General features: G+C 47.9%; 1 protein-coding gene across 2 annotated transcripts; it reads right to left on the minus strand.

Moving 5' to 3' along the window:
* Nucleotides 1-604: 604 nt before the first annotated feature.
* Arl2 (ADP ribosylation factor like GTPase 2) lies at nt 605-14046 on the minus strand. 2 transcript variants are annotated; one of them, XM_038315960.1, is made up of 6 exons: nt 13522-14046; nt 10325-10435; nt 9882-10044; nt 8483-8563; nt 5890-5964; nt 605-931 (listed from the first exon to the last, which is right to left on the minus strand). In XM_038315960.1, the coding sequence occupies exons 1-5, from the start codon at nt 13584-13586 to the stop codon at nt 5923-5925; spliced, it is 462 nt and encodes a 153-aa protein (XP_038171888.1). In that variant the 5' UTR covers nt 13587-14046; the 3' UTR covers nt 605-931; nt 5890-5922. The 2 variants fall into 2 exon arrangements, with proteins under 2 accessions (XP_038171888.1, XP_038171882.1); XM_038315954.1 differs by lacking the exons at nt 605-931; nt 5890-5964 and adding an exon at nt 6956-7379 and having other exon boundaries at nt 13522-14045.
* Between the last annotated feature and the right edge of the window lie 10047 nt (nt 14047-24093).

Here is a 24093-nt window from a genome sequence, read left to right on the forward strand (position 1 = left end):
GTAACACTGCTTGATAGAATGTAGATTAATATAAATGGGCTAATTTAAGTTATAAGAGCAAGTTAGAAGCTGGGTGGTGAGCCAGGTGGTGGTTACTTATGCCCTTAATCCCAGCACTCGGGAGACAAAGGCAGACAGATCTCTGTGAGTTCGAGGCCGGCCTGGGCTACAGAATGAGTTCAAGCGAATTCCAGGACAGCTAGGGCTGTTGCACAGAGAAACCCTTTCTTGGAAAAAAAAAAAAAAAAAAAAAAAAAGCAAGTTAGGAATAAGCCTAAGCTATAGGATGAGCTTTCATAATTAATAAGTCTCTGTGTGGTTATTTGTGAGGTGGCTGACAGAAGGAAATCTTTTTTTTTTTTTTGTTTTTTGTTTTTCGAGACAGGGTTTCCCTGTAGTTTCTAGAGCCTGTCCTAGAACTAGCTCTTGTAGACCAGGCTGGCCTCGAACTCAGAGATCCGAGGAAATTTTTTTTTTTTTTAAAGACTGGTGGTAGCGGCACACACCTTTTTTTTTTTTAAAGATTTATTTATTATGTATATAACATTCTGCCTCGATGTATGCCCGCACACCAGAGGAGGGCGCCAGATCTCAGTACAGATGGTTGTGAGCCACCATGTGGTTGCTGGGAACTCAGGACCTCTGGAAGAACAGCCAATGCTCTTAACCTCTGAGCCATCTCTCCAGCCCGACAGAAGGAAATCTTACTATTATATATCATGTGGGGCCTGAATATCCACACAGGGCCTGAGCCAGCAGAGGAGGCCCTGCTGTGCAGCAGAGCCCTTGAGCTGGGTTGGTAAGGCGAGGCTCTGAGGGGCAGGCAGAGCAAGGTACCAGAGCTGCATGGTGGCTGGGTGGCCATTTAAGGTTTGTCTTGTAGTTAGAGAATGCTGCGGGCACACAGTAAAGTGGTCCAGACCTAGAAAGCCTTTAAACAGACACAAAAAAAATAGGTATAGATAGTCATAAAAAGAAATAGTTAAAAACTAATAAAGTTTTTAAGGCAGAATAAATTAATATAAAAAAGCCACAGGTGGGAAATACACAGGGTGTCTCAATCCTGTCAACTTTGTTGACTTCGAATTTTTTATTTTTTTATTTTTGGTTTTTTGAGACAGGGTTTCTCTGTAACTTTGGAGCCTGTCCTGGAACTAGCTCTTGTAAGACCAGGCTGGCATTGAACTCACAGAGATCCGCCTGCCTCTGCCTCCCGAATGCTGGGATTAAAGGAGTGCGCCACCACCGCCCAGCAACTTTGAATTTTTTAAATGCTAGCATACAAAAAACAATAGCTGCTGAGAGAGATTGGGTTATGGAAAGTGCTAAATTAAACCAACCTATATATTTTTTAAATGTCTTAACTTTAAAATGTAAGTCAGAAAGTATGTTGCATTAGGGGAGAAGTTATGACTTTGTTTCCATAGGAAACAAAAAGTTGTGGTTCCCTTCAAAATTAATGAAGATCAGATTTGATTGGGGGAGACCTGAAAATCTTGACTACACACATACAAAAAAAAAAAAAAAAAAAAAAACCAAAGACTACAGGATAGGTGACATACATACTGATCCCTCTACGTGGGAACAGCTCTGAGACGTCATGAGACATGATAAATCTTGTTGGCTACAGAGTTCTCATGATTTATTACTGTATGACATCCTTTCATATTGTATGGACAGAGGTTTGGTTATACAGTCCTAAAGGACTTATAAAGTTGACGGATGCCTTTTACCTGCTCACACAGAACAACAATCATTTTTCTCTGACTTGTGCACATAGCACATTCTATACTTGTGTTAATGCAGATGTTTATGTTACCTTTAAAAGTTTGTGTTTTCAGAAAAAAAGATCAGACAGAAGTAAAAACAAGTAGCCCAGGTGATCCAACCTCAGAATGACTCTTGCAATTTCCTCAAAATTCTGCATCCAGAACAACTTCAAAGCTTCTAGCTGAAATGGTCCAGCTTTATCCACTATTCCAGCCAGGATTTCAAATAGACTCTATAGTTTCCCACCACACAGAGACTAAACAAAAATAATACAGCTAGCTCTCCCAGGACTTGATCATTATGCAAATTTTCTCAGGGTCCCTTAAAGATGCTGTCATCCCCAGACAACAGGAAGCAGTCTAGATAAAACAATGCCCACATTCCCAAGAGATGGAGTGGGTGGTTTTGGTCATTTGGTGGGTTATGGATGTTTGTCATCATTTAGGGGGGTTGGTTACAAGTTATTACTGGTCATGGTAAGGGAGGAAACTATGCAAGGGAGGTTGGATTCAAGGATCTCTTTCTGAAAAGAAAAAGGGTATATAGCAATGATAGACTAAAAGGGTAGATTATTGAATCTACTTTTAACTAAGAAGCAACTATTAATCTCAAATATTTTATTAACATTGGCATGTATTTTTGTATAATGATACAAGTTTAAGGTTATTTTTGTTATACTGTGTATGTTTCTATTCGTTTAAAATATTGTACCTATGCAGCTCATTAAAATATGTAATGTAAAATTCTAGTCCTTGGAAGCTATTATTATTAACCTTTTAGGATAATTAAGAAAATCAGGTTAGTAGTTGTTCATCTATAACAATCAAACTTGTAGTCATATTAGGTATGTTTTCAAAGTTCATACAGAGATATATTTTAGATAGTCCTCAAATACTTCAGAGACCTACTGAATGTGGCATTTATGATATTTTAATAACAAGGCTTTTCATGACAGTGAGATGCTTCTGTTCCTGGCAGCACCAATCTACTTTAAAATAGGAGGATGGGGCCAGGCAGTGGCACACACCTTTAATCCCAACACTCAGGAGGCAGAGGCAGGCCATTCTGTGAGTTTGAGACCATCCTAGTCTACAAGAGCTGGTTCCAGGACAGCTAGGACTGTTACACAGAGAAACCCTGTCTTGGAAAAAAAAATGATGGGCATTGAAGAACCTCCATATGGAGTTTGCTTTTATTGTGGCAAAGCAAGGCACTGGGTAAGAAACTGCCCTTGCTTTGACTGCTGTCCTAATTGGACAAGTAGGACACAAAAGAAAGCAACTGCTGAACGTTACCAAGACAACAAAATCCCTGCTTCACAAAAAAGTCTGTCAGATATTCTAGGCCTATAGGCCAAATATGGATGCCCCAATGTTACTTGGGTGACTGTCCAAGCAGTCCACTGTCTCTGTCATTTCTATAGTTTTATAGTTCATAGCAGTTGCTTGCTCTGCATTCCTGTTTACTCAGGTAATATTATATCCTTCTTGGATCTCTGATGGGGAGTGAAGACTAGATGATATTCCTTGTTATCAAATTCAGAAAAAAACTTACATAAGAGATATAAAGTTTATAAGGTTGAAAAACATAAAAGCTTAAGTTGTTTAAGATGTTTTTAGGTATAAAAGACATTTTTAGGATGGTAATACAAGTTATGACAGAAAATGGTTTAGGGACAAAACTTTGAACTCACTAAACAGTACTTTCTCTGAATTTGCCAAATACATATGGACTAAATATTGTGAATGTAATCATGTAATTATTACCCAGTAATAATAATAATATTATTATTATTATTATTATTATTATTTTGTTTCTTTTTGTTTTTGAGACAGGGTTTCTCTGTGTAACAATACTGGCTGTCCTGGAACTCTCTTTGTAGACCAGTCTGACCTCAAACTCACAGAAGTTTACCTGCCTCTGCCTCCCAAGTGCTGGGATTAAAGGCATGTGCCACACCACCTGGTTGAGACTTTATCTTCAAACTAACAAAAACCCCAGAAACAACACCCCTGCCCCCAACCAAACCAGAGTCAGGTGAGATGCCTCAGCAGTGAAAGCACTTGCTTGCTACAACGCCTGACTACCTGAACTGATCTCCAGGATTCACAATGTGGGCCCAGTGGCTCCCACATTTTTTTGTTTTCTTTGTCTTTTCTTCTTCCTCCTCTTCTTTAATGGTGATGGAAGATTAGTAGCTTAGCACACACAAAGCCCTGGGTTTGGGCCTAAGCACAATAAAATCAGGATGCTAAACACACACACACACACACACACGCACACGCACACGCACGCACGCGCACCCCACGGAGGAGCTCACCTAGCTCCAGCTGGCCTCAAGCTTTGTAGCTGTCCTCCTGCCTCTACTCCCACGGGCTGGGATTACATGTGTGTACCACTATGCCTAGCTTCACAGTGCTCTTGCCTTCTCCCTGGCCTTGCTAAACTCTTTTGTCTACAGCAGTGTAGTTCCTGGCCCTGTTCAGACCTCTAGGTGCACCAGATGCCAGCAGAAGCCGCGGGAAAAGATGGCAACTGCTTCGTGTCCCATGTTTTCTGCCCATTGACTATGAGGTGTGGGTTCTACTTCAGCACTTCCTCTCTGCTCAGTCCCTCGATGACCATAACCTTGCTGTTTTCTGGTCTCTACGTCTAATTCACTTCTCCCTGCTTGCTCAAAGCCCAAGAAGGCTGGCACTGGGGTGACTGTAGTGGCATTTCATTTGTATTTTAATAAATAAAGCTTGCCTGAGGATCAGAAAAGTAAAACAGCCGTAATGGTCAGCCTTACAGACCAGGCAGTGGTGACACATACCTTTAATCCCAGTAGCCACACTAGCTTGTCACAGAAACCAGTCAGTAGTGTTTTTCTTAAATTTTTTTTTTTTCTGAGACAAGATTTCTCTGTACCTTTCGTGACTGTCCTGAAACTAGCTCTTGTAGACCAGGCTGGCCTTGAACTCACAGAGATCCACCTGCCTCTGCCTCCTGAGTGCTGGGATTAAAGGTGTGTGCCACCACCACCTGGCTGGTTTCTTAATTTCTTAATCCCAGAACTAGAGAGGATTATAAAACGGGAGGATGAGGGCTGGAGAGATGGCTCAGTGGTTAAGAGCATTGCCTGCTCTTCCAAAGGTCCTGAGTTCAATTCCCAGCAACCACATGGTAGCTCACAACCATCTGTAATGAGGTCTGGTGCCCTCTTCTGGCCTTCAGGCATACACACAGACAGAATATTGTATATATAATAAATAAATAAATAAATAAATATTTTTTAAAAAATGGGAGGAGACAGCTTTCAGTCTCATTTTGCGGTTTCCTGGGGGCAGGATCACCATTTTCGGACTGAAGTCAAGGTAAGAGATAGTGGCTGGCTGCTTTGCTTTTCTTGTCTTCAAGTTGAACCCCAATATCTGTCTCTGAGTTCTTATTACTCATGCTTCATGTGACCCCATTGCACCAGTGCCTAAATGCTTAGGTTCTCATTTCTTCCAATCACAGCCACACTTGAACCTTACCTAATGCTCACGATGCCCAGACACCAGTTTATTCCTATTTTAGCAGGTGCTGACATTACCTCCCTCAGAGAGCCCAGATGGGTCAGGCAGTGCTGTCAGCATTACCAAGTGTGCAGCAGAGCCATGGTGTCTCTGGGGCCTGGGTGTGTTTGTTCATGATGGGGTTTAGAACGTGCAGACCTCAGGTTATAGAGAAAAGGCCAGAGGCTGCCACCTGATAAAGCTGAAGGCCTTATCTCAACACCCAAACACACAGTGGTTGGGGGCTGAGTGCTTTTTTAAATAACAAGCCATCTTGGAAAACAGGGACTTACTGCCCTTATTGCCACTTACCATAAACTTTTCGTGTGGTTTTTGACAGGAGGGGGTGAGGTTTTCAGACGTTGCTCTGGCTAAGGACAGTGAGCATGCTAATCTAAAAGAAAACTGACCCAAATAAGACTGTTTGCTGTTGTTGTATTACAATTCCTTTCCACGCTCTGGCTGTCATCACTCCTGGGGTGACTGTCTCCAGAGCCTGAGCCAAGACTGTGTTCCTAGATGTCATGGTGTGCAATTTAATCACCACTGAGAGAGCTGTGCTTAGCATGGTGGCACAAACCTGTAATCCCAGCATTGGGAAAACTGAGACAGATCACGAGTTCCAGGTTAGCTGAGTTACAGAGAGGGACTCCATCTAAAATAAGAAAAAATTTAAAGAAGAAAAAAAATTTTTTTGGAAGATGGAGAAGAAGGGAAAAAGGAGGCAGGGGGACCTGTCTCGGGAGAGCTGAGTCTGGATGAGGACGATTCTTCAAATTCTTCAGCACTTCCACCCAAGGTCTGTCTGGAAAGGACAGACAGATTCTGGAGGCCAATTTCTGTTCTGATGCCTGTGTTTCCTCCTTCCTGAGGACCCAGGTCTCTCCAGGTGGCGTGGGTGGGGTTCAAGTTCAGTGTGTCATTACTTCCCTTTAGGTAACTTCCCTACACCCAAGGAAACAGTCCACTGGGCTTGGTGGCATCAGGACCCTGAGAGACAGGATCCTGAGACAAACGAGCCAGTTCCTGCCCTAGGCATTTCAATTTCAAGCATGAGCAACAACAGAGGATGACAATATCTGGCCTTAAACAAGAGGTGGCAGGAAGCAGGTGCCAGGTGGCTGAGTTCAGGTCCCAGAAAGGAGGCTTTAAGCCAGCCACTTACCTTGCCATAGGCTCAGCTTGTCCCGTGGAAGGGATGCTTATCTACCCACTCTCTGAAGACCCCAATCTATTAGGAATTTCTGCCTGACCCATCCTCCTATAGCTGTGCAAGTTGCCCACTGCCCATTTTTCTGGTTGCACTGGAAAACTAGAAACTGAATTTAAACTATGCATGAGCCTCAGGCTGGGGCAGGGAACAAGTAGTTTTTTTTTGTAATTTATACTGAAGGCAGGTGTTCTTCTAGGGAACTGCCAACTCCTTCTTCTCAATCCTTTCTCTTCCTCCTTGATTCCCTGTTTTAATGTTACCTCCAGGAAGCCTGCTTGGTTTCTTCCAGATGGAACCAGCTAGCCCTGTCTTGAGCTTCCACGTCTGCACATTCCTTGATAAAACCAGTTATACCTCTGCTCTGCTCTGTCCCTCTGGACTCAAGCATTCCAAGTGAGGGCTAAAGTCGGTGATACACAACGGCTCAGCCAAGAACTGGGAAAGGAGTGCTTTATTCTCACTGCTGGACAGAGGCGACACCCAGGACCTTGGTAGCAGCAAGTAGTCCCTCCCAGTCCAGCCTTTCCTCTTGGCATGGCAGCTGCAGGCCACTCTGGGAGCCAGGGTGACAGCCTTCGCCTGGGGGCGGGGGGAGCAGCAGTAGCAGCAGCAGATCACGGCAGGGTTGGGAGTGTTAGTCTGGCCAGTTGGTGCCTGTCCCCCCAAGCTGGTGTCTGATGAGGGTAGGGGCCTGGAGAGTGAGCTGGGGACACTGAAGACACTCAGTCAGCAGTAAAGACACGACTGGAAATGTCATCAAGAAGCCAGTCGATACCAGGTAGCAGGTCCTCCCCGGTGACGGCACTGCAGCCCTGGATGCGCCAGTGGTGGCTGCGGATGGAGGCCAGGTCCAGGGCCTGGGGACAGAAGGGACTGGTGGAACCAGCAGGCCTTTGCCTGTCCTTTCCCAGTCACACAATGGGAGACTCTAGCTGCACACCAGTACCACTCCTCAGTGACATAAAATCAACATGGGCTGCTGAGTGTCTGCCAAGAGCCAGGCATTTTGCAGAGACCAGAGGTCATCTGTCTCTTGCTAAGGCCTCCTGATCCAGGGATGATGTGGTCCAATTTACCAAGGAAGGAATCCAAACTCAGAGGCTCCATAGCCTTCCACATCACACAGCTGGTTAAAAGGTGACAAAGATTCTAAAGCCAGGGATGGTGGTGCACATGGGTGGTGGAGCCAGGAGGGGGTCACACGAAATCCATCTCAAACAAACAAAAAACTCGAGATTCTAAGCCCGTAGAGTAATGGCTAAGGTGCAGCTAAGGCCCCAGGGTCAGGTCAGCATGAGGCACAATCCTGGCTCATTTACTTACTATGTGACTCAACCTTTGGTGTCTCTTGCACCTTTTGTACAGTAACAGGCATTTTCTCTCATGAGACTGTTGTATAAACAAAGAATGCCTCCACACAAAGAGCACCGCAATGGGAAGCACTCATGCAGGCTGGCTGCTGGGACCCTGTGAAATGATCTATTTACAGTCTGTCTTCTCCCAGACTGTGCGCCACTCTATCTTATTACTCATCCAATGCTGGGTGCCCTGCCTTGGTCTTAGCCAGGCATGGAGGCGTATGCTTGAAGTTCCAGCTATTGCATTTGAGACCAGCCTGGGCTACATAATATGTTCTAGGTCAGCCTAGGCTACAGAAACCCTGTCTCAGAAGTAAATAAAAAACTAAGACTGGGCCTGGGGATGTGGCTCAGTTAGTAAAGTGCTTGCCTAGCAGCACGCGGCTCTGGGAATAACGACCAGCACTGCAGATACTGACACTGTTGTGCATACCTCAGGAGACCAACAGTTCAGGGTGTCCTTGCCTTCCTAGTAAGTCTCAGGCCTGCTAGGGCTGCTGAAACCCAGTTTCAAAAAACCAAAACTAAATAAAATTAAAGATAATACAGTACTAATGACCTTTCAGTTTTACTCAGTGAACCTGCACCAGGGCCCCACTCACCTCCTGAATAGCATTAGAGGACAGTGCTCCAGGCAGGTCCTGCTTGTTTGCAAAGATGAGGAGGGTCGCTCCAGCCAGGCGCTGGGGAAAGAGAAGACAGGTTGGGGCTTGGGGAGGCTTAGAGTACAGCCTGATCCCTTCTCTACAAGCCATGGGGTCAGCGGTCAGCATGCAGGGTCAGGAGCAGGGCTCCATGGTTGTTGGGGAGCCCCAGGTGGGGTAGGCAAAGTGGACACAGCTGCTGATGCTAGCTACCACCCAGTGAGCATCTCTCCCCTCTCAGTTTCCTCTTCCAAAATCAGGGGGAGGGTGATGTTCACAAGGATCCAAGCCCTCTGTAGCTCTGGCCATGTGCAGAAAGCATAAGCGTGCTGGAGGCTGCCCTGAGGATGTTGGGACATGACCCCCTGCCCCTCCTCTCAGTTCACAGGATCCGTAAGTTGTACTCCCAGTAGACTGCCCTGTTGGCCTTTTTCTCTACTTCTTCCTGGTGTGTTTGCAACTTGAAACTCTCCAGATGCAAAGAGAAATCTAACTTCTGGGACTAGACTTCTTCAACAGTGACCTCTCTAGACCTGTTCACTATTCCAGAAGGGGTTGCATGCATACTGGTGGCGTGTGTCTGTTAGCCTGGCCTTCTTAGGCATTCCTGTTGGTTTTTGCACAGGCATTAGCAGCTCCCTTTTACCCTCTCAAAAGTGCCTTGGCCTCAACTAACCAAAATGTGGCAACATGATTCAAGTTGGCAGTATCCAAATAAAACTTGGAGCTTATGGCAACTCCTGAGCATGGCTTAGTGGTGCCCAGATCTAATCTTCACACTCAGGAGGCTAAGGTAGAAGGATACAGAGTTTGGAGCCAGCCTGGGCTACTAGGGAAACCTGACCCCAGCTCCCCCAAAATCAACCCTGCCAAAATAAATAGCTAATAATGGAGTGTGGCAGCACACACCAGTAATCCCATTATTTGGGAAGTAGAGGCCAGTGGATCAGGAGTTCAAGGCCAGCCTCAGCCAGTTGAGGCCAGCCTGAGATACAGAGTAAAACCCTATGTCAACAAAACAAAAAAGGTATTTTGGTCCAGACAACAAATGTCAAGATTAGCCTAATTGTGATCTGAGGAATGTGACAGCTGAGGCTCAAAGAGGTTGTGTCTTCCCAAAGCCACACAGTAAGGTTAGATTCTATGCGAGTTTTACTGGCTCCCTGAGCTTCACCCCTGCCCTGGTCTTGAGGCAGCTTCTGCAGTCATGGGACTGAAACGCAGGGTGATGATGGGTAAAACCAGAGACAGGAGTCCAGGTCTCCCTTCTTCACTATCACCCGCTTTACTATCCTGGCAAATCACAGCACACGTGGCAAGTATTTGGCCTGGCTGCAGGCGGAAGCCCAGGGCGCACCTCCTCCACCAGCAGGCTCTGCAGCTCACGCTGACAGTCCTGCATGCGCTGGCGGTCGGCACTGTCCACCACCCAGATGAGGCCATCTGTGCTCTCAAAGTAGTTCCGCCAGTAGGAGCGCAGAGACTTCTGGCCACCCACATCCCAGATGTTCAGTTTAAATCTGGGAAGGAAGGAACAATGAAAGTCAGGCTGGTTCTGTCCCCACTGCTTTCCCCCAGCCCCACATGGCCCTCAGTGACCCTATTCACCCCTGGTGATCTAGGCTGGCCTTGCCCTCCCTGCGTTTCCCGAGCCCCTTCTCCCAGCCCCACATGGCCTCAGTGACCCTACTTACCCGCCCCCCCCCGGTCTCTTCCCCCAGCCCCACGTGGCCCTCAGCGACCCTACCCACCCCTGGTCTCTTCCCCCAGCCCCACGTGGCCCTCAGAGACCCTACTCACCCCCGGTGTTCTAGGGTTTTGATGTTGAAGCCCAGTGTAGGGGAGATGGTATCCACATCTTCCCCGTTGAACTTCTTAAGGATGGTTGTTTTGCCAGCATTGTCCAAGCCACTGGGGCACATAGGCTAAGGAGAAGTCCCTGAGCTCTGCTGGAGGACGTCATCACACTATCACCCTCTTAGGGACTAGTATTTTCCTACTGTATACTGAAGCAAGTTGAGCACATGCCTGGCCCATACTTGGCTTGAGATAAATGTGGAAGTATCAAAATTCCATTTTATCATCTCAGCCAACTCAAAGTAACATAATTTATGCAACAAATATTAAGTGCCTACCTATTATGTGTCAGGCCCCTCAGGTGTTGATGGACAGTCTTTGCCTGATGGCACTTAAACGCTAGCAAAAGAAACCAAACAATGGGGCTGGAGAGACGGCTCATCAGGTAAAGAGCACTAGCTGCTCTTGCAGAGGACCTGGTTCAGTTCCCAACACCCACATGGTGGTTCACAACTAAACAAAGACCTCTATGGGCACCAGGCATGCAACATGATGCACATACATACATATAGGTAAAATACTCACAGAAAAAAGTCTAAAAAAAAAATCAAAGACTAAATAAAGCAGGAAAGGAGAAAATTGAGTACCTGGGGTCCCTGAAACCAATGAGAGACATTCCTGAAAGGAGTAACTTTCCCCTTAGGTACCAGATAATGCTCTGTGTGGTCTAGAGGCCCAAAATAGACGGGCCCAGTCTCCTGAAGGACCAAGTAAAGTGGGGACCACCTTCTAGATAGGAACCACCACCTAGAGGTGGGGACCACATTCATCTGCTTCTGGAATGATCTGCAGCCTCTGCTGCAGAGAACAAACCATTGGGTGAGCTCAATAGCAGGTGAGAACTTGGGGTGATCACAGTCTGAATCAAGGGGTGAGGAAAGGAATAGGCTTTGTGTTTGGAAGCTCTCCCTGCTCACCTGATGCAGGCCCCGGGACCCCCACCTGTAAGAGGGGAGCAGAGTACCTCTCTTCATCTGCGGTCCTGCTTTAGCCTGGGAAGCTGGCCGCTGTCATCCTGTGCTTTCCCACGTCATTCCACCTCTCACGGGTCCCTCTCTCCGTGCCTTCCTCATTAGCAAACTCCCACCTCTCCTGCACCAGCACCCTGTGTCCACCCTCTCCCATCTAGTGATTCATGTGCGGTTTCCCTCTACAGTGCATACTGGGAACTGGTATTGACACTCAGCTACCCAACCTCTATCCTCCTGCTTTTCTTTAAGGACAGGGCTTTACTATCTGATCTGTAACTCTATGTAAAGCAGACTGATATTAAACTTGTGGCGATTCTCCAGACTCTGCCTCCTGAATGCTAGAATTACAGGTGTGTAACATCATGTTGGCTCTTTCCCACTGTTTTGTTTTTGAGACAAGGTCTCTCTCTGTGTAACCCTGGCTGCCCTGGAACTCACTATTTAGACCAGGCTGGCTTCTCTTTTTGTTTTTTTGTTTGTCTGTAGACAGTGTTCCTCTGTGTAGCCCTGGCTGTCCCAGAACATGCACCATAGACCAGGCTGGCCTCAGTATTTGCCTGCCTCTGCCTCACAAGCATTGGGATTAAAGGTGTGTGGTACCATGCCTGTTTTTGTTTTTGTTTTGAGTTTTTTATGAGTGTTTTGCCTGCATGCATATATATGCAACAAATGAGTGCAGTGCCCACAGAAGCCAGAAGAGGACCCCTGGACTGGTCACCCACGGCTCTGAGGCACCAAGTGGATACTGGGAACTGAACCCAGTAGCTAAGTGCTCTTAGCTACTGAGCCATCTACTCTTCCCCTGATGTTTCCCAAGCCTCATCTCGCCAGGTGGGTCCCCGATCCTTCTGCTCTCCAGTGGCCAGGTGGCCCATCTTGCGTGCCACCCAAGCACTGCCACTTTTACGTTATCTGGATCCCTGCTACTCAACTGAACTGACCTCCCACGAGTGTCTGAACACCTGCTTCTCAGGGCTCCCCAGCTGGATTATCCCAGAGTCGTTTCTATGCTGATGATTGTCACCCACCTGCCCAACCATAGCCGGGCTGGTGTCTTCCCAGGGACCTTCCCCTTCTAGCTTAGCAAGTGGCTCCTTGTTCTGATTACTCCTCCAGAAACCAGAGACTGGGGCTTCAGCTCCTCCCTCACATTCTCCTCCAATAGCTGCAGGTCCTACCAGCACTACTGTCATTTCCTACCACTTCCATGACCTCACTTCCTCCATCTTGCTCCCAGCCCATGGGCTCTGCCTCTTTCCAGCCACTCTTCCCTCCTTCTCTTGAACATGCCAGGCTCATCCTCTTCTAGAGCCTTTGCACTTACAGGCCCGCTGTTTTCCAGGCATCTCTACCCTCCTCAAGTCTCTGCCCAATAGCTACTGTCTTGATGTGGTGCTCTTTGACCATTCTGGACTGCATTCTTCTCAACCCAAACTACACATTTTATTTATTTGCTTTATTGCTTTTTTCCCTCCTCTTCTGTTATCCATAACGAAGGCTTTTTCGTTTCCCTAATCATAAATATCAATAAATAGTAACCTAAATGACTGTCTTTCTCAGAACTGTCGAAAATGGACAAGAGTGGTAAAGTTCTAAGGGCACATTAATTTCCCTCTTCTCTCCCTGCCAGTTTGTGGATCACATGCTCAGGCAGACAGTCACAACGAAAAGCGGGTGATGCAGGTGCCAGCTAATGCAACACAAGGTCCGCAGGGGCCCTGAGTGACAGTTAGACCTGTGGCCGAGTTCACGCCTACCCGCAGGGACCTGGGCGGTCCTCACGCCCCTGGGATTCCAACCCGGAGGGAACTGCCAGGCCCACACGAAGGGGAGGCGGGGGTCAGCCTTGGGGAGGAGCGGGACCCACGTCGAGCCAGCCCGAGAGACCGTGACGTCCGAGTCACCACCACCACCACGCCGCGCCTCTCCATGACACTGGAGACCCCGGTCCAGGCCCGGTCTTCGGGCTCACACCGCGGGCGTTAGCACGCAACCCCCCGCCCCGCAGAGTGGTACGCCCCGCCCCGGCCCCGCGCCGAGCAGTGGTAGCGCCGCGTGCGTGACGCACCACCAGCAGCGGGTACCCACGGCGGCCGCGCCCCCGCGCCCGGCCCCGCCCACCCGGCGGGTCCCGCTACCCTCGCGGCCGCTGGGTCGCTCTGAGGATACAGCATGAGCAGCCGCAGCTCTCGTTCTTTCTGCTTCATCTTCTTCAGAATGGTCAGAAGCCCCATGATCTCGTAGCCCCCTCCCGGCCGCCGTTTCTTCTAGTCCCGGGACCCCGCTCCCGGTTCCTATTGGCCAGTCTGGTGCTTGGTTCCGCCCTCGACACCACGTGACCGCCGGAGTGCGGGGCGTCGCCCTCTAGCGGCGCGGCGGCGAACTTGATGCCTGCTGGGTTAACTCTTCGCTTCCAGATAGCTGAGGGTTGGGGGGACTAGGGCAAAGTCCCCTAAGCCTCCGACTCCGAGGCCTCGACTGGGACGCTAAGCTGACATCTCGAGCAGTATCTCATGTGGGTAGGGACAACCCGCGAAGGGATTCTGAGCCAGGTGTCCGAACCCACTTCCATAAGGGGCTGACGAATCATCCGCGGACCGTGATATGGCCCGGTTTCCGCGCTTCTTGGGACTTGCTTTATCCTCCTCTGCCAGTAACGGAGAACGGATTGATCCTGGTCCGGAACTCTGTCGGAAATGGCTCTGTGCGTTCAGTCGAGGGTAATGATGCCCTCTAGGGGCCGTTTGGAAATGTGCGGGCAGTAAGGGCTTCTTTGGGTTTCAGTGACACAACAGTCACAGTCATTTAAAGCTCTAAGCTTCCTGCAACGCAGCGACCAGACCCGGGCTAGGAACCATCAGGTTGAGAAACTCTATTCCAGCGTTGAGATAAAACTGGTCCGGCGAGCCGGGCGGTGATAGCACATGTTTTTAATCCCAGCACTAGGAAGGCAGAGACAGGTGGATCTCCGAATTCAAGACCAGCCTGGTCTACATAAGTTGTTCCAGGACAGCCAGTGCTATGTAGAGAGACCCTGTCTCCAAATAAATAAACAAACGGATTAAAAACAAAACAAACAAAAACAAGAACTTGAAGCCCCCTTGCTGGCATGTAGCAGGTGGCTTTGCCGAAGAGTTAGGGTTTTTTTGTTTGTTTGTTTGTTTTGTATTCTGAGGCAGGGTTCTATTGTGTATAGTCTTGGCTGTCCTGAAACTCCCTCTGTAGATCAGGCTGGTTTCGAACGCACAGAAATACACCTGACTGCCTCCTGAGTGCTAGGATTAAATGCGTGTACCGCCACCTAGTTGGTGGCACACACTTTTAATCCTAGTATGTAGGAGACAGAGGCAAGTAGATGAGGCCAGCCTAGTCAGTATATGGAGTTCCAGAACAGCCAGGGCTACATATAGTGAGAATCTTGTTTCAACAAAAATACTGTTATTGTGTGTAAATTGTGTGTGGGGGAGGATGCACATATAACTGGAGGTCAGAGGACAACTTTGTGGAGCTGACTCTCCTCACTTCACGTGGGTTCCGGGCAGTAAGCTCATTTTCAGACTTTCTCAGCAAGTGCTTTTCCCTGCTGAACTGGCTCTCTGGCTCAAAGAGTCAGCCTCTCTTCTCAGCCCTTCCCTTGAGACCATTCTTACCTTTTTTGAGTTGTTGAAACAGGGTCGTAGGCAGCCAAGGCTGGCCTTAAACTTTCTGTGTAGCTGAGGACAGTAATGAACTCTTGATCCTCCTCCCACTTCCTAAGTGCCGAGATTATAGACTGGTCCACTAAGTCCCGCCCATTGTTTGTGGGTTTGTTTTGTTTTTGTTTACATTTGCTGTTCTTTTATATGCCTATAAATGTTTGCTCCCATGCTTGCTGGGCAGCATATGAGAGCCTGGTGCCCCTGGGGGCCAGAAGAGGGCATTGGAACCCCTGGAACTGGAATTATGGTCAGCCATCAGCTGCCATGCAGGTGCTGGGAATGGAGCAGTTGGTGCTGTTAGCTGATGCACCATCCCTCCAGCCCCCTTTGTTGTTGCTTTGTGAGACAAGGCCTCCTGTAGTCCATGCTGGCCTTGAGCTCCCTGATCCTCATCTGGGATTGCAAGTGTGTACCACTACCAGTCAAGGCCTATGGAGTGCTGGGGAGCGAACCCAGGGCCTCACGAATGCTAGGGAATCATTCTACCAACTGAGCTATACTTCCAGACCTAGAGTAACTTTTAAAAAATATTTATTTATTTATTTTTATTTATTTATTATGTATACAATATTCTGTCTGCGTGTATGCCTGCTGGCCAGAAGAGGGCACCAGACCTTATTACAGATGGTTGTGAGCCACCATGTGGTTGCTGGGAATTGAACTCAGGACCTTTGGAAGAGCAGGCAATGCTCTTAACCTCTGAGCCATCTCTCCAGCCCCTAGAGTAACTTTTAAGAACTGTAAACAGAAGTTCCTGTTCTGCCCAGTCCCACAGCCATTCAGTTTCAATGAAACACACAGAGGCTTATATTAATTATAAACTGTTTGGTCTAATAGCTCCGTCTTATTATTAACTAGCTCTTACAGCTTAAATTAACCCACATTCCCTATCTATGTTTAGCCATGTGGCTTGGTACTTTTTCTCAGTGAGGCATTTTCATCTTGCTTCCTTTGCCTTTGGGTGGTGACTGTGTCTCTGCCTTTTCTCTTCCTAGAATTCTTCTTGTCTGGTTGCCCTGCCTATACTTCCTGCCTGGTTACTGGCCAATCAGTGTTTTATTAAACTAATACAAGTGACAAATCTTTATAGTGTACAAGAACATTACCCCACAGCAAAGGACTGGGAAAGGGTGTCTGGGAGGAGGACCTAAAGGGGGCACGTGTAGGGGGTGGATGGGAATTCAATACAGTATATATACATCTGTAAACTTAACCAAATAATTAAAAAAAAAACACCAAAGTTGGGATCTAGCCCAGGTTGCCTTTTCCTCTACCTCATGGAAAGGAAAAAAGGGTGTTTTCAGAACCCTTGAGAAACATTCTAGAGAACCAGGAGAGGAAGCTATATAGAGCTGGGGTTCTAATTAATTATGACCATATACAGCTTGAGAATTCGTATGTGCGTTTGTGGGGAGTCTTCCACAAGAAAAGTGAAATTGCTGGGCTGTGGTGGCACACACCTTTAATCCCAGCACTCGGGAGGCAGAGGCAGGCGGATCTCTGTGAGTTTGAGGCCAACCTGGTGTACAAGAGCTAGTTCCAGGACAGGCTCCAAAGCCACAGAGAAACCCTGTCTCGAAAAACAAAAACAAAACAAACAAAAAAAGTGAAATTAAAATGTTCAAATTGTTATAGCCAAGCTGAATGTGGGCAATGCAAACCTCCAGTCCTGGCACTCTGGAGGTGGATGCAGGATCAGGATCAAGGTCCATCTTCAGCTACTTAGAGAGTGAAGAGCTATCCTAGACTTAGTCTCAAAACACGAGACAAAACAGTTTAACTAAATCCCCACAGTTGGGAAAGCTGCCTTTGAAGAGAGGGGACTCCTGAAGTGGACTGTGACCTAAGCTGAGTTCTGAGTCTCTGGGCAGGGAGGGCTCCATCTATCCGAATGAAACAACTGAGCGTGACTTGTGCTGCAGGAGATGGCTGGTGCTTGCTGAGCCGGGAGCGACTTGAATCAGCAGTTGGAGGGCCTGCTGAGGCTAGTCCTCGCTTGAACCAGGGCTTCAGGACTGGCAGGACGACAGAGTGAGACTTCCACCCAAAAACTATGAATAAATAAAGCAGGTGTCACCTTCCAAAGAGCTGCTCTACTCCCCTGTCACCTTTGAGTGACCATAACCAAACTTTTTATTCTGGAACAAAAATGAAAACTCCTAGGACTCAAGGACATCTGTTTAAATGAAAATCGCTGGGCTAGACAGATGGCTCAGTGGTTAAGAGTACTGTCTGCTCTGCCAGAGGACCCAAGTTTAATTCCCAGCACCCACATGGCCAACTTGCAGCTCTCTGTAAGGCAAAGAGACTAGTCTTACCTTTCATGCCTCTTGCCAATAACAGAGGCGCCAACCAGCACTTGGTGGCAGCATACTCAAATATATGTTTTGTCCATTGAGTAGCAGAGACCTGGAAAGTAGAATGTGCAGCCTAAAATTGGAGTGGTAACTGCGTACAGACTAGTTCTGCCCTGGCCTGCTTGAAGACTCTTGCTCATCTCCAAGGGAGTCTCTAGTGGCCAAGAGCAAACCCTGGTCTTAGTGTTTGCTCCTGACTGTTCAGTGGGCGTGTACCCCATGCAGGACTCTTGTCAAATGCTTCAGAAGGCAGGTCAGAGCACTCAGATGTCTTCATTACAGGTCTTGGCCCAGCTGCCTCATGTGGGCGGCACAAGCAGCAGCCCGTCCCACTTGCAGGTGGAGCAAGGAGTGATTATTCCCCGCAGCCAGTCACTGGCGGGCATATGCCATCCTCAGGCCTCACCAGGACCTTAGGTGTTGGGACGTACACAGACTCACATGGCCAGCAGCCATTTTCCCGCTCACTTCATCTGTTGCCCGTGGCTTCCTTTAGAACAAGACGGTAGAGGGGCAGTATCCCGCACATCCTTCATACCTGTAATCCTAGCGCTTCGGAGTGAGGCGGGAGGATTGACACCAGTCTGAGCTACATAGTGAATTCTAGCCTAAGTTAGGCTACATAGAGTGAGACCCTGTCTCAAACAAAGCATGCTGGGTATGGTGGCCCCCATCTTTAGGCCCAGCACTGGAGAGGCAGAGTTAGGCAGATCTCTGTGAGTTTGAGGTCAGTCTAGTCTACATAGGGAGTTTCAGGACAGCCACGACTACATAGACTCTGTCTTTAAAAAAACAAAAAACCCTCCAGGGTGGTGGCAGTGCATGCTTTTAATCTTAGCAATCTTTTTTGTTGTTATGGTTGTTTTGTTTTTCGAGGCAGGGTTTCTCTGTGTAGCTTTGGCTGTCCTAGAACTCACTCTGTAGACCAGGCTGGCCTCGATCTCATAGAGATCCACTGGCCTCGAGTTCTGAGATTAAGGGCATGTGCCACCACCACCCAGCTAATCTTGGCACTCTTGAGTTCAATGACATCTGGTCTACAGAGTGAGTTTCAACACAGCCAGGGCTACACAGAGAAACCCTATCTTGAAAAACCAAACAACAACAACAGCAACAAAAACAAAAGAAGGAAGGAAGGAAGGAAAGAAGGAAGGAAGGAAGGAAGGAAGGAGAGAAAGAGAAAGAAATCATAAAACCAAAACCCAACAACAGAGAAAGCTATTAAAGAAACAGAGAAACAAATGACACCAGCACCTCCCCTGAAACAAAGCCGGCACAGTGTCTCAGTTGCTTTGCTCACGATTCCTAAGGGCTGTAATGACTGATGGCTGGTGATGACTGGAATGGCCCTGTGTTTTCAGGTGTCCATCCTGGCTGGGCCTCACTTGGCCACCTGAGAGTCTCCACCCACACAGCTCTGTTCACCTGGAAAGCTAGGTGGCTCCTGGCTGGTTCCTCTGCTCCTGTTGTTTCTTTGAGACAGGATCTTGCTTGTTGCCCAGGCTGTCGTTGACCTTATGGCCATCCGTCCTCTTGCCACAGCCACTTGAGTACCAGGATTGCTCCACTTCACAGGTTCCTTTTAACCTTGGCAGTTTGTGTCTCCAGAACCTAAGCATGTCTGCTAGTGCTTGAGTATTTGGTCGCTTGATCAGTCCTGGTCTACTGTTCCCCTCCGTGTTAATCCCACCTGGGCCTGGAGTACACTACCCTCCTCTGCCTGCCTCCCAGTGCCTCTCCATCCAATGTCTAAAACTGTATGTTCTTGTGTAGATATTGTCTGGGACTTTAGCTCAGTGGTGGAGTGCTTGTCTGGTGTATACAGGGCCCAGGGGTAAGTCTCCAGCACCACAAACAATCAAACAATCAGTCTAGCAATATCTTAATTAAAATAGTTGGGAATGGTGATATAAACCTGTCATTCTAGTAGTTGGGAAATGCAGGCAGAAAGATCAAGAGTTCAGGGTCAGTTGAGTTCCAGAACAATAAGGGCCGTCTAGAAAAATCAAAATAAGTTCTCTGCCATTGTCAAGTGCATAGCAAATTGGAAGGGACAGGCCAGTCTAGGCTGCAGGAGACCCAGTCTCATCCAGAAGCAATAAACACAATAATAACAACACCCTGAAGCCCAACAAGACTCCATTAAATATTACTGGATGTGGTGGTGTACACCTCTAGTCCCAGCATTCGGGAGGCAGAGGCAGGCAGATCTCTGTGCGTTTGATCTCTGTGAGTTTGAGAGCAGCCTAGTCTATAGAGTGAGTTCTAGGACAGCAAGAGTCACATAGACCCTGTCTCAAAAAAACAAAAATAAATAATAATTTAAGAATTTGTGTTTACGTGTGTTTTGCTCTTTGTATATCTGTGCACCATGTGCATGCCTGGTACCTGGGGAGGCCAGAAGAGGGTATTGAGTCCTCTGGAACAGGAGTTACAGACAGTTGTGAGCTGCCCTGCGCGGGTGATGGGAACTAAACTCCGTCTTCTGGAAGTGGAGCAAGTATTCTGAACTGCTGCAGCAACATTCCAGACCCTACTGGTTTTGTTTGTTTGTGTTTGTTCTTATTTTTGTTTTTTTCAAGACAAGGTTTCTTTGTGTGGCCTTGGTTGTCATAGAACTAGCTCTGTAGACCAGACTGGCCCCAAACTCACAGAGCTCTGCCTGCCTCTGCTTCTGCCTCCCAAGTGTTGGAATTGAAGGCATGCACCACCACTGCCCAGACCGTTTTCTTATTTTTTTCGAGACAAGGTTTCTCTGTAGCTATGGAGCCAGTCCTGAAACTAGCTCTTGTAGAGCAGGCTGGCCTTGAACTCACAGAGATCCATTTGCCTCATGCTTGGCTTCGTAGGAATTTGAAGCCAGACCAGATGATATGAAACCCTGTCTTAGGAAAAGAAAACAGGGGCTGAAGAGATGGCTCAGTGGTTAAGAGCGCTGCTTGCTCTTCCAAAGGTCCTGAGTTCAATTCCCAGCAACCACATGGTGGCTCACAACCATCTGTAATGGGGTCTGGTGCCCTCTTCTGGCCTACAGGCACACATGCAGACAGAACACTGTAAACAAAATAAATAAATAAATCTTTTAAAAAAAAGAGGCTGGAGAGATGGCTCAGCGGTTAAGAGCACTGCTTGTTCTTCCAGAGGTCCTGAGTTCAATTTCCAGCAACCACATGGTGGCTCACAACCATCTGTAATGAAATCTGGTGCCCTCTTCTGGCCTACAGGCACACATGCAGACAGAACACTGTAAACAAAATAAATAAATCTTTAAAAAAAAAAAGAGGCTGGAGAGATGGCTCAGTGGCTCCGAGTGTTTACTGCACCTGCAGAGTCCCTGTGCTTCGTTCCCAGCACCCATCCTGGGTGGCTCACAACCACCTGCAGCTCCAGCTCTAGGAGATCTGAGCCCGTTTCAAGCCTCCACAGGCATCTGCACATACGTGGCACATACATACACATGGGGCAGGGGGTGCCCACTTCAGGCCTCCACAGGCATCTGCACATATGTGGCACATACACACACATGGGGAAGGGGGTGCCCGCTTCAGGCCTCCACAGGCATCTGCACATACATGGCAATACACACACATGGGGAAGGGGGCGATGGAGGAGAGACAAAAATCCCAACAAGGTAGAGAGGACTAAGGAAGACACAGAGGTTGACCTCTGACCTCCACATATAGGCACTTGTACACACACACACACACACACACACACACACACGAAGAACATGCAGAGACTGGCAGAACCTGAGTCTCCTTGGATTTGCCATTTTGACTTTACTGTCCTCTCCTCTTACTGAGCCTCAGTTTCCCTAGAAAGCCAGGAGATATACAATTTTTAGAATGCTCTGGTTGTGGTCACCTGTCCACTTGCCTAGCTCAGGTGCTCCTTGGTTCATCTCTACCCTCTTGGCACCATTCAAGGTGCTGGTAGCCAAAGGCATCCTCATGTGTTGGGGCCTGTGAATTGCTGTCCTCTCTGGGATGGGTAGTCTTTACTCTGCTCCCACCCAGCCAGCTCTCTGGGTACTTGCTCCTTGACCCTTGATGGCTGCTCTCAAAGGACAAGAGCAAAGGGATGCTTGCTTCCTGAGCTCACGAGTGACCACTATCCAGTCATGATGACAGCGCTGGCAAAGGGGGATTTTCATTTTATAGACAAGAAAACTGAGGCCCAGAAAAACCAGGCCTTGGTCACAAAGATAATAGGCTTTGGGAGAATCTAGGAGCTGGGGTTCCAACCACTGCCTCCACAGCCGAGTTGTTTACTATTTATACTTCCTGCCCTCCTCCAGAAGTTCACTGCGCTTCCTGGACATGCCTGTGGGTAAAGGAAAGCCGAGCTTCCGAGGCAGCAGAGGGCTCCACAGGGAGCTGAGCACCGCGGGATGTGTCATCTCCCACTTCCTCTCAACCAGCACCACCCACCACCAGGGAAGGCCTGACGACAGGGGTGACTTCATGGACCTCCAGGTGCAGCCACCTGCCCCTTGGGAGGCCTTTTCAATCTGTGATAGTGCTGTGCTGAGACTGAGAGTCCTTCCTGGGTAATGGCCCCCAGGAGTAGCTTCCCCGGGTCCAGGTAGCAATCAGCGGCCTAGGATGGTTCCCTTCGGCAAACCTTGCCTTCCTGTGTATAGGTGACTCTCAAGACCTTGCTTCCCAATATACCTGCTGGGAAGGAGTGGAAAGAGATGGGTAGGGATCAAAGTCCCTGCAAGGGCAGGTGGCACATGCCTCCCAGCACTTGGGAGGAGGATCAAGAATTCAAAGGCTTGGGCTGGAAATATAGCTCAGTAGTTGAGAGCACTAGCTGCTCCTCTAGAGGACCTGGGTTGAATTTCTGGTACCCAGATAGTGGCTCACAAACATCTGTAATTCTAGTTCCAGGAGCTTCCTTCTGGCCTTCTTGGGCACCAGGTATGCAAGGGTACACAGATACATTTGCAAGCAAAATACACATACAAACGAAATAACAAAATTTTTAAAAAAGAGTTCAAGGCGTTCTTAGCTATATAGGGAATTTGTGGTCACCCTGGGGTATATAGAAGACTCCATTTCAAACAACAAGAGTCTGTCCCTCCCTGGCAAGGTGACTGGGGGAGACAACCTAGATGCTTAGACTCTTCATAATAGATTGCTCTGAGCAGGACCGACCCAGGACCCACTCGTCCATGAGCACTTCTTCTGACAGCATTGTCCTGGTGGTCTTGGGAGTTGCCCCTTCCTCTCCTAGTTCCTTTGGTTCAGAAAAGGTTGACTCCACCCCCTGGCACAGAGTGAGCCTGGGGCCTTGGCTTGCCCAGTTCGTGGATATTAGTGATAACAGGAGACTCAAGTCAGACCAAGGAGAGAAAAGCCTGGAAGTGTTTGTCATACCTATTGAGAAAGTGTGGGGGACTCACCTTTCCTGGGACAACTAAGGTGCTACCTCTTGTGGGCAGCCTGCTACAGAGGCCCAGAGGGGTTGGCAAGATGGCTTTTTAAACTTTTTCTTTTGATTTTTGATTTTCTAGGGGGTGGGGAGTTACAGGGGTGGACTAGAGGACGAGCGGGACTGGAGTGTCTGGTGGGATGTCCCTAAAGGATAAATTAAAAATTATGTTAAAAAGAGGGCCAAGTATTCTTATTTACTATGTAGCTGAAAATAACCTTGACTTTCAGATCCAGCTGCCCCTACTTCCCTAGTCCTAGCTGTAAACCACTAAGTTGTTTATAGTAGGTTGGAAGATGTCACTTTTAAGGTTTGGACATGGCCGTACACACCTTTAGCCTCAGCATTCAGTAAGTAGATACAGACAGATCTCTGTGAGTCTGAGGCCAGCCTGGCCTACATAGTGAGTTACAGACAACATCGTGAGAACCTGTATCACTTAACAACTAAAAAGACAGAAGTGTTGTGGAATATTCCTGTACACTGTGTGAAAATGTGTCACTGTGATTGGTTTAATAAAAAGCTAACTGGCCAATAGCTAGGCAGGAGGTATAACAGGGACTTTTGGATATAGAGAGATCTGGGAAGAAGAAAGACAGAGTCGCCAGCCAGACGTGGAGGAAACAAAATGGGCAAAATGGACATGAGGCAACAAGTGTGTGGAAAACATAGATTTTAAAACATGAGTTAATTTAAGTTACAAGAGCTAGTTAGAAACAAGCCTAAACTATAGGTCGAGTTCTCATAATTAATAATAAGTCTCCATATTGGTTTTTTTTGTGTGTGTGTGAGCTGGCAGCCCAAAGGAAAAGCCGAGTACATATGGTGCCCAATGGGTCCATGTAGGTCCACAAAAGGACTGAGAAAGCTTAACAAAAGTTTGAAACAGCCGGGCGGCGGTGGCGCACGCCTTTAATCCCAGCACTCGGGAGGCAGAGGCAGGCGGATCTCTGTGAGTTCGAGACCAGCCTGGTCTACAAGAGCTAGTTCCAGGACAGGCTCCAAAGCTACAGAGAAACCCTGTCTCGAAAAACCAAAAAAAAAAAAAAAAAAAAGTTTGAAACAGAGTCAAATGTGGCTTCTTGGTGACCGCAGTCTCTTGGGTAGGCTTGGCACTTCCTGCGAGCTGGAACCAGCTGCTAGCACCATGCGACAGCACCATGCACTGAGCTAACCTGCATGGTGACTAACATAGCAGTTTAAGATTTGTCTCATGGGATCAGAGAACACTGCAGTTGTTCAGCAAAGAC

This window comes from Arvicola amphibius, chromosome 1 (assembly GCF_903992535.2).
Source record: "Arvicola amphibius chromosome 1, mArvAmp1.2, whole genome shotgun sequence".
In the NCBI taxonomy this organism is placed as follows: Eukaryota; Metazoa; Chordata; class Mammalia; order Rodentia; family Cricetidae; genus Arvicola; species Arvicola amphibius.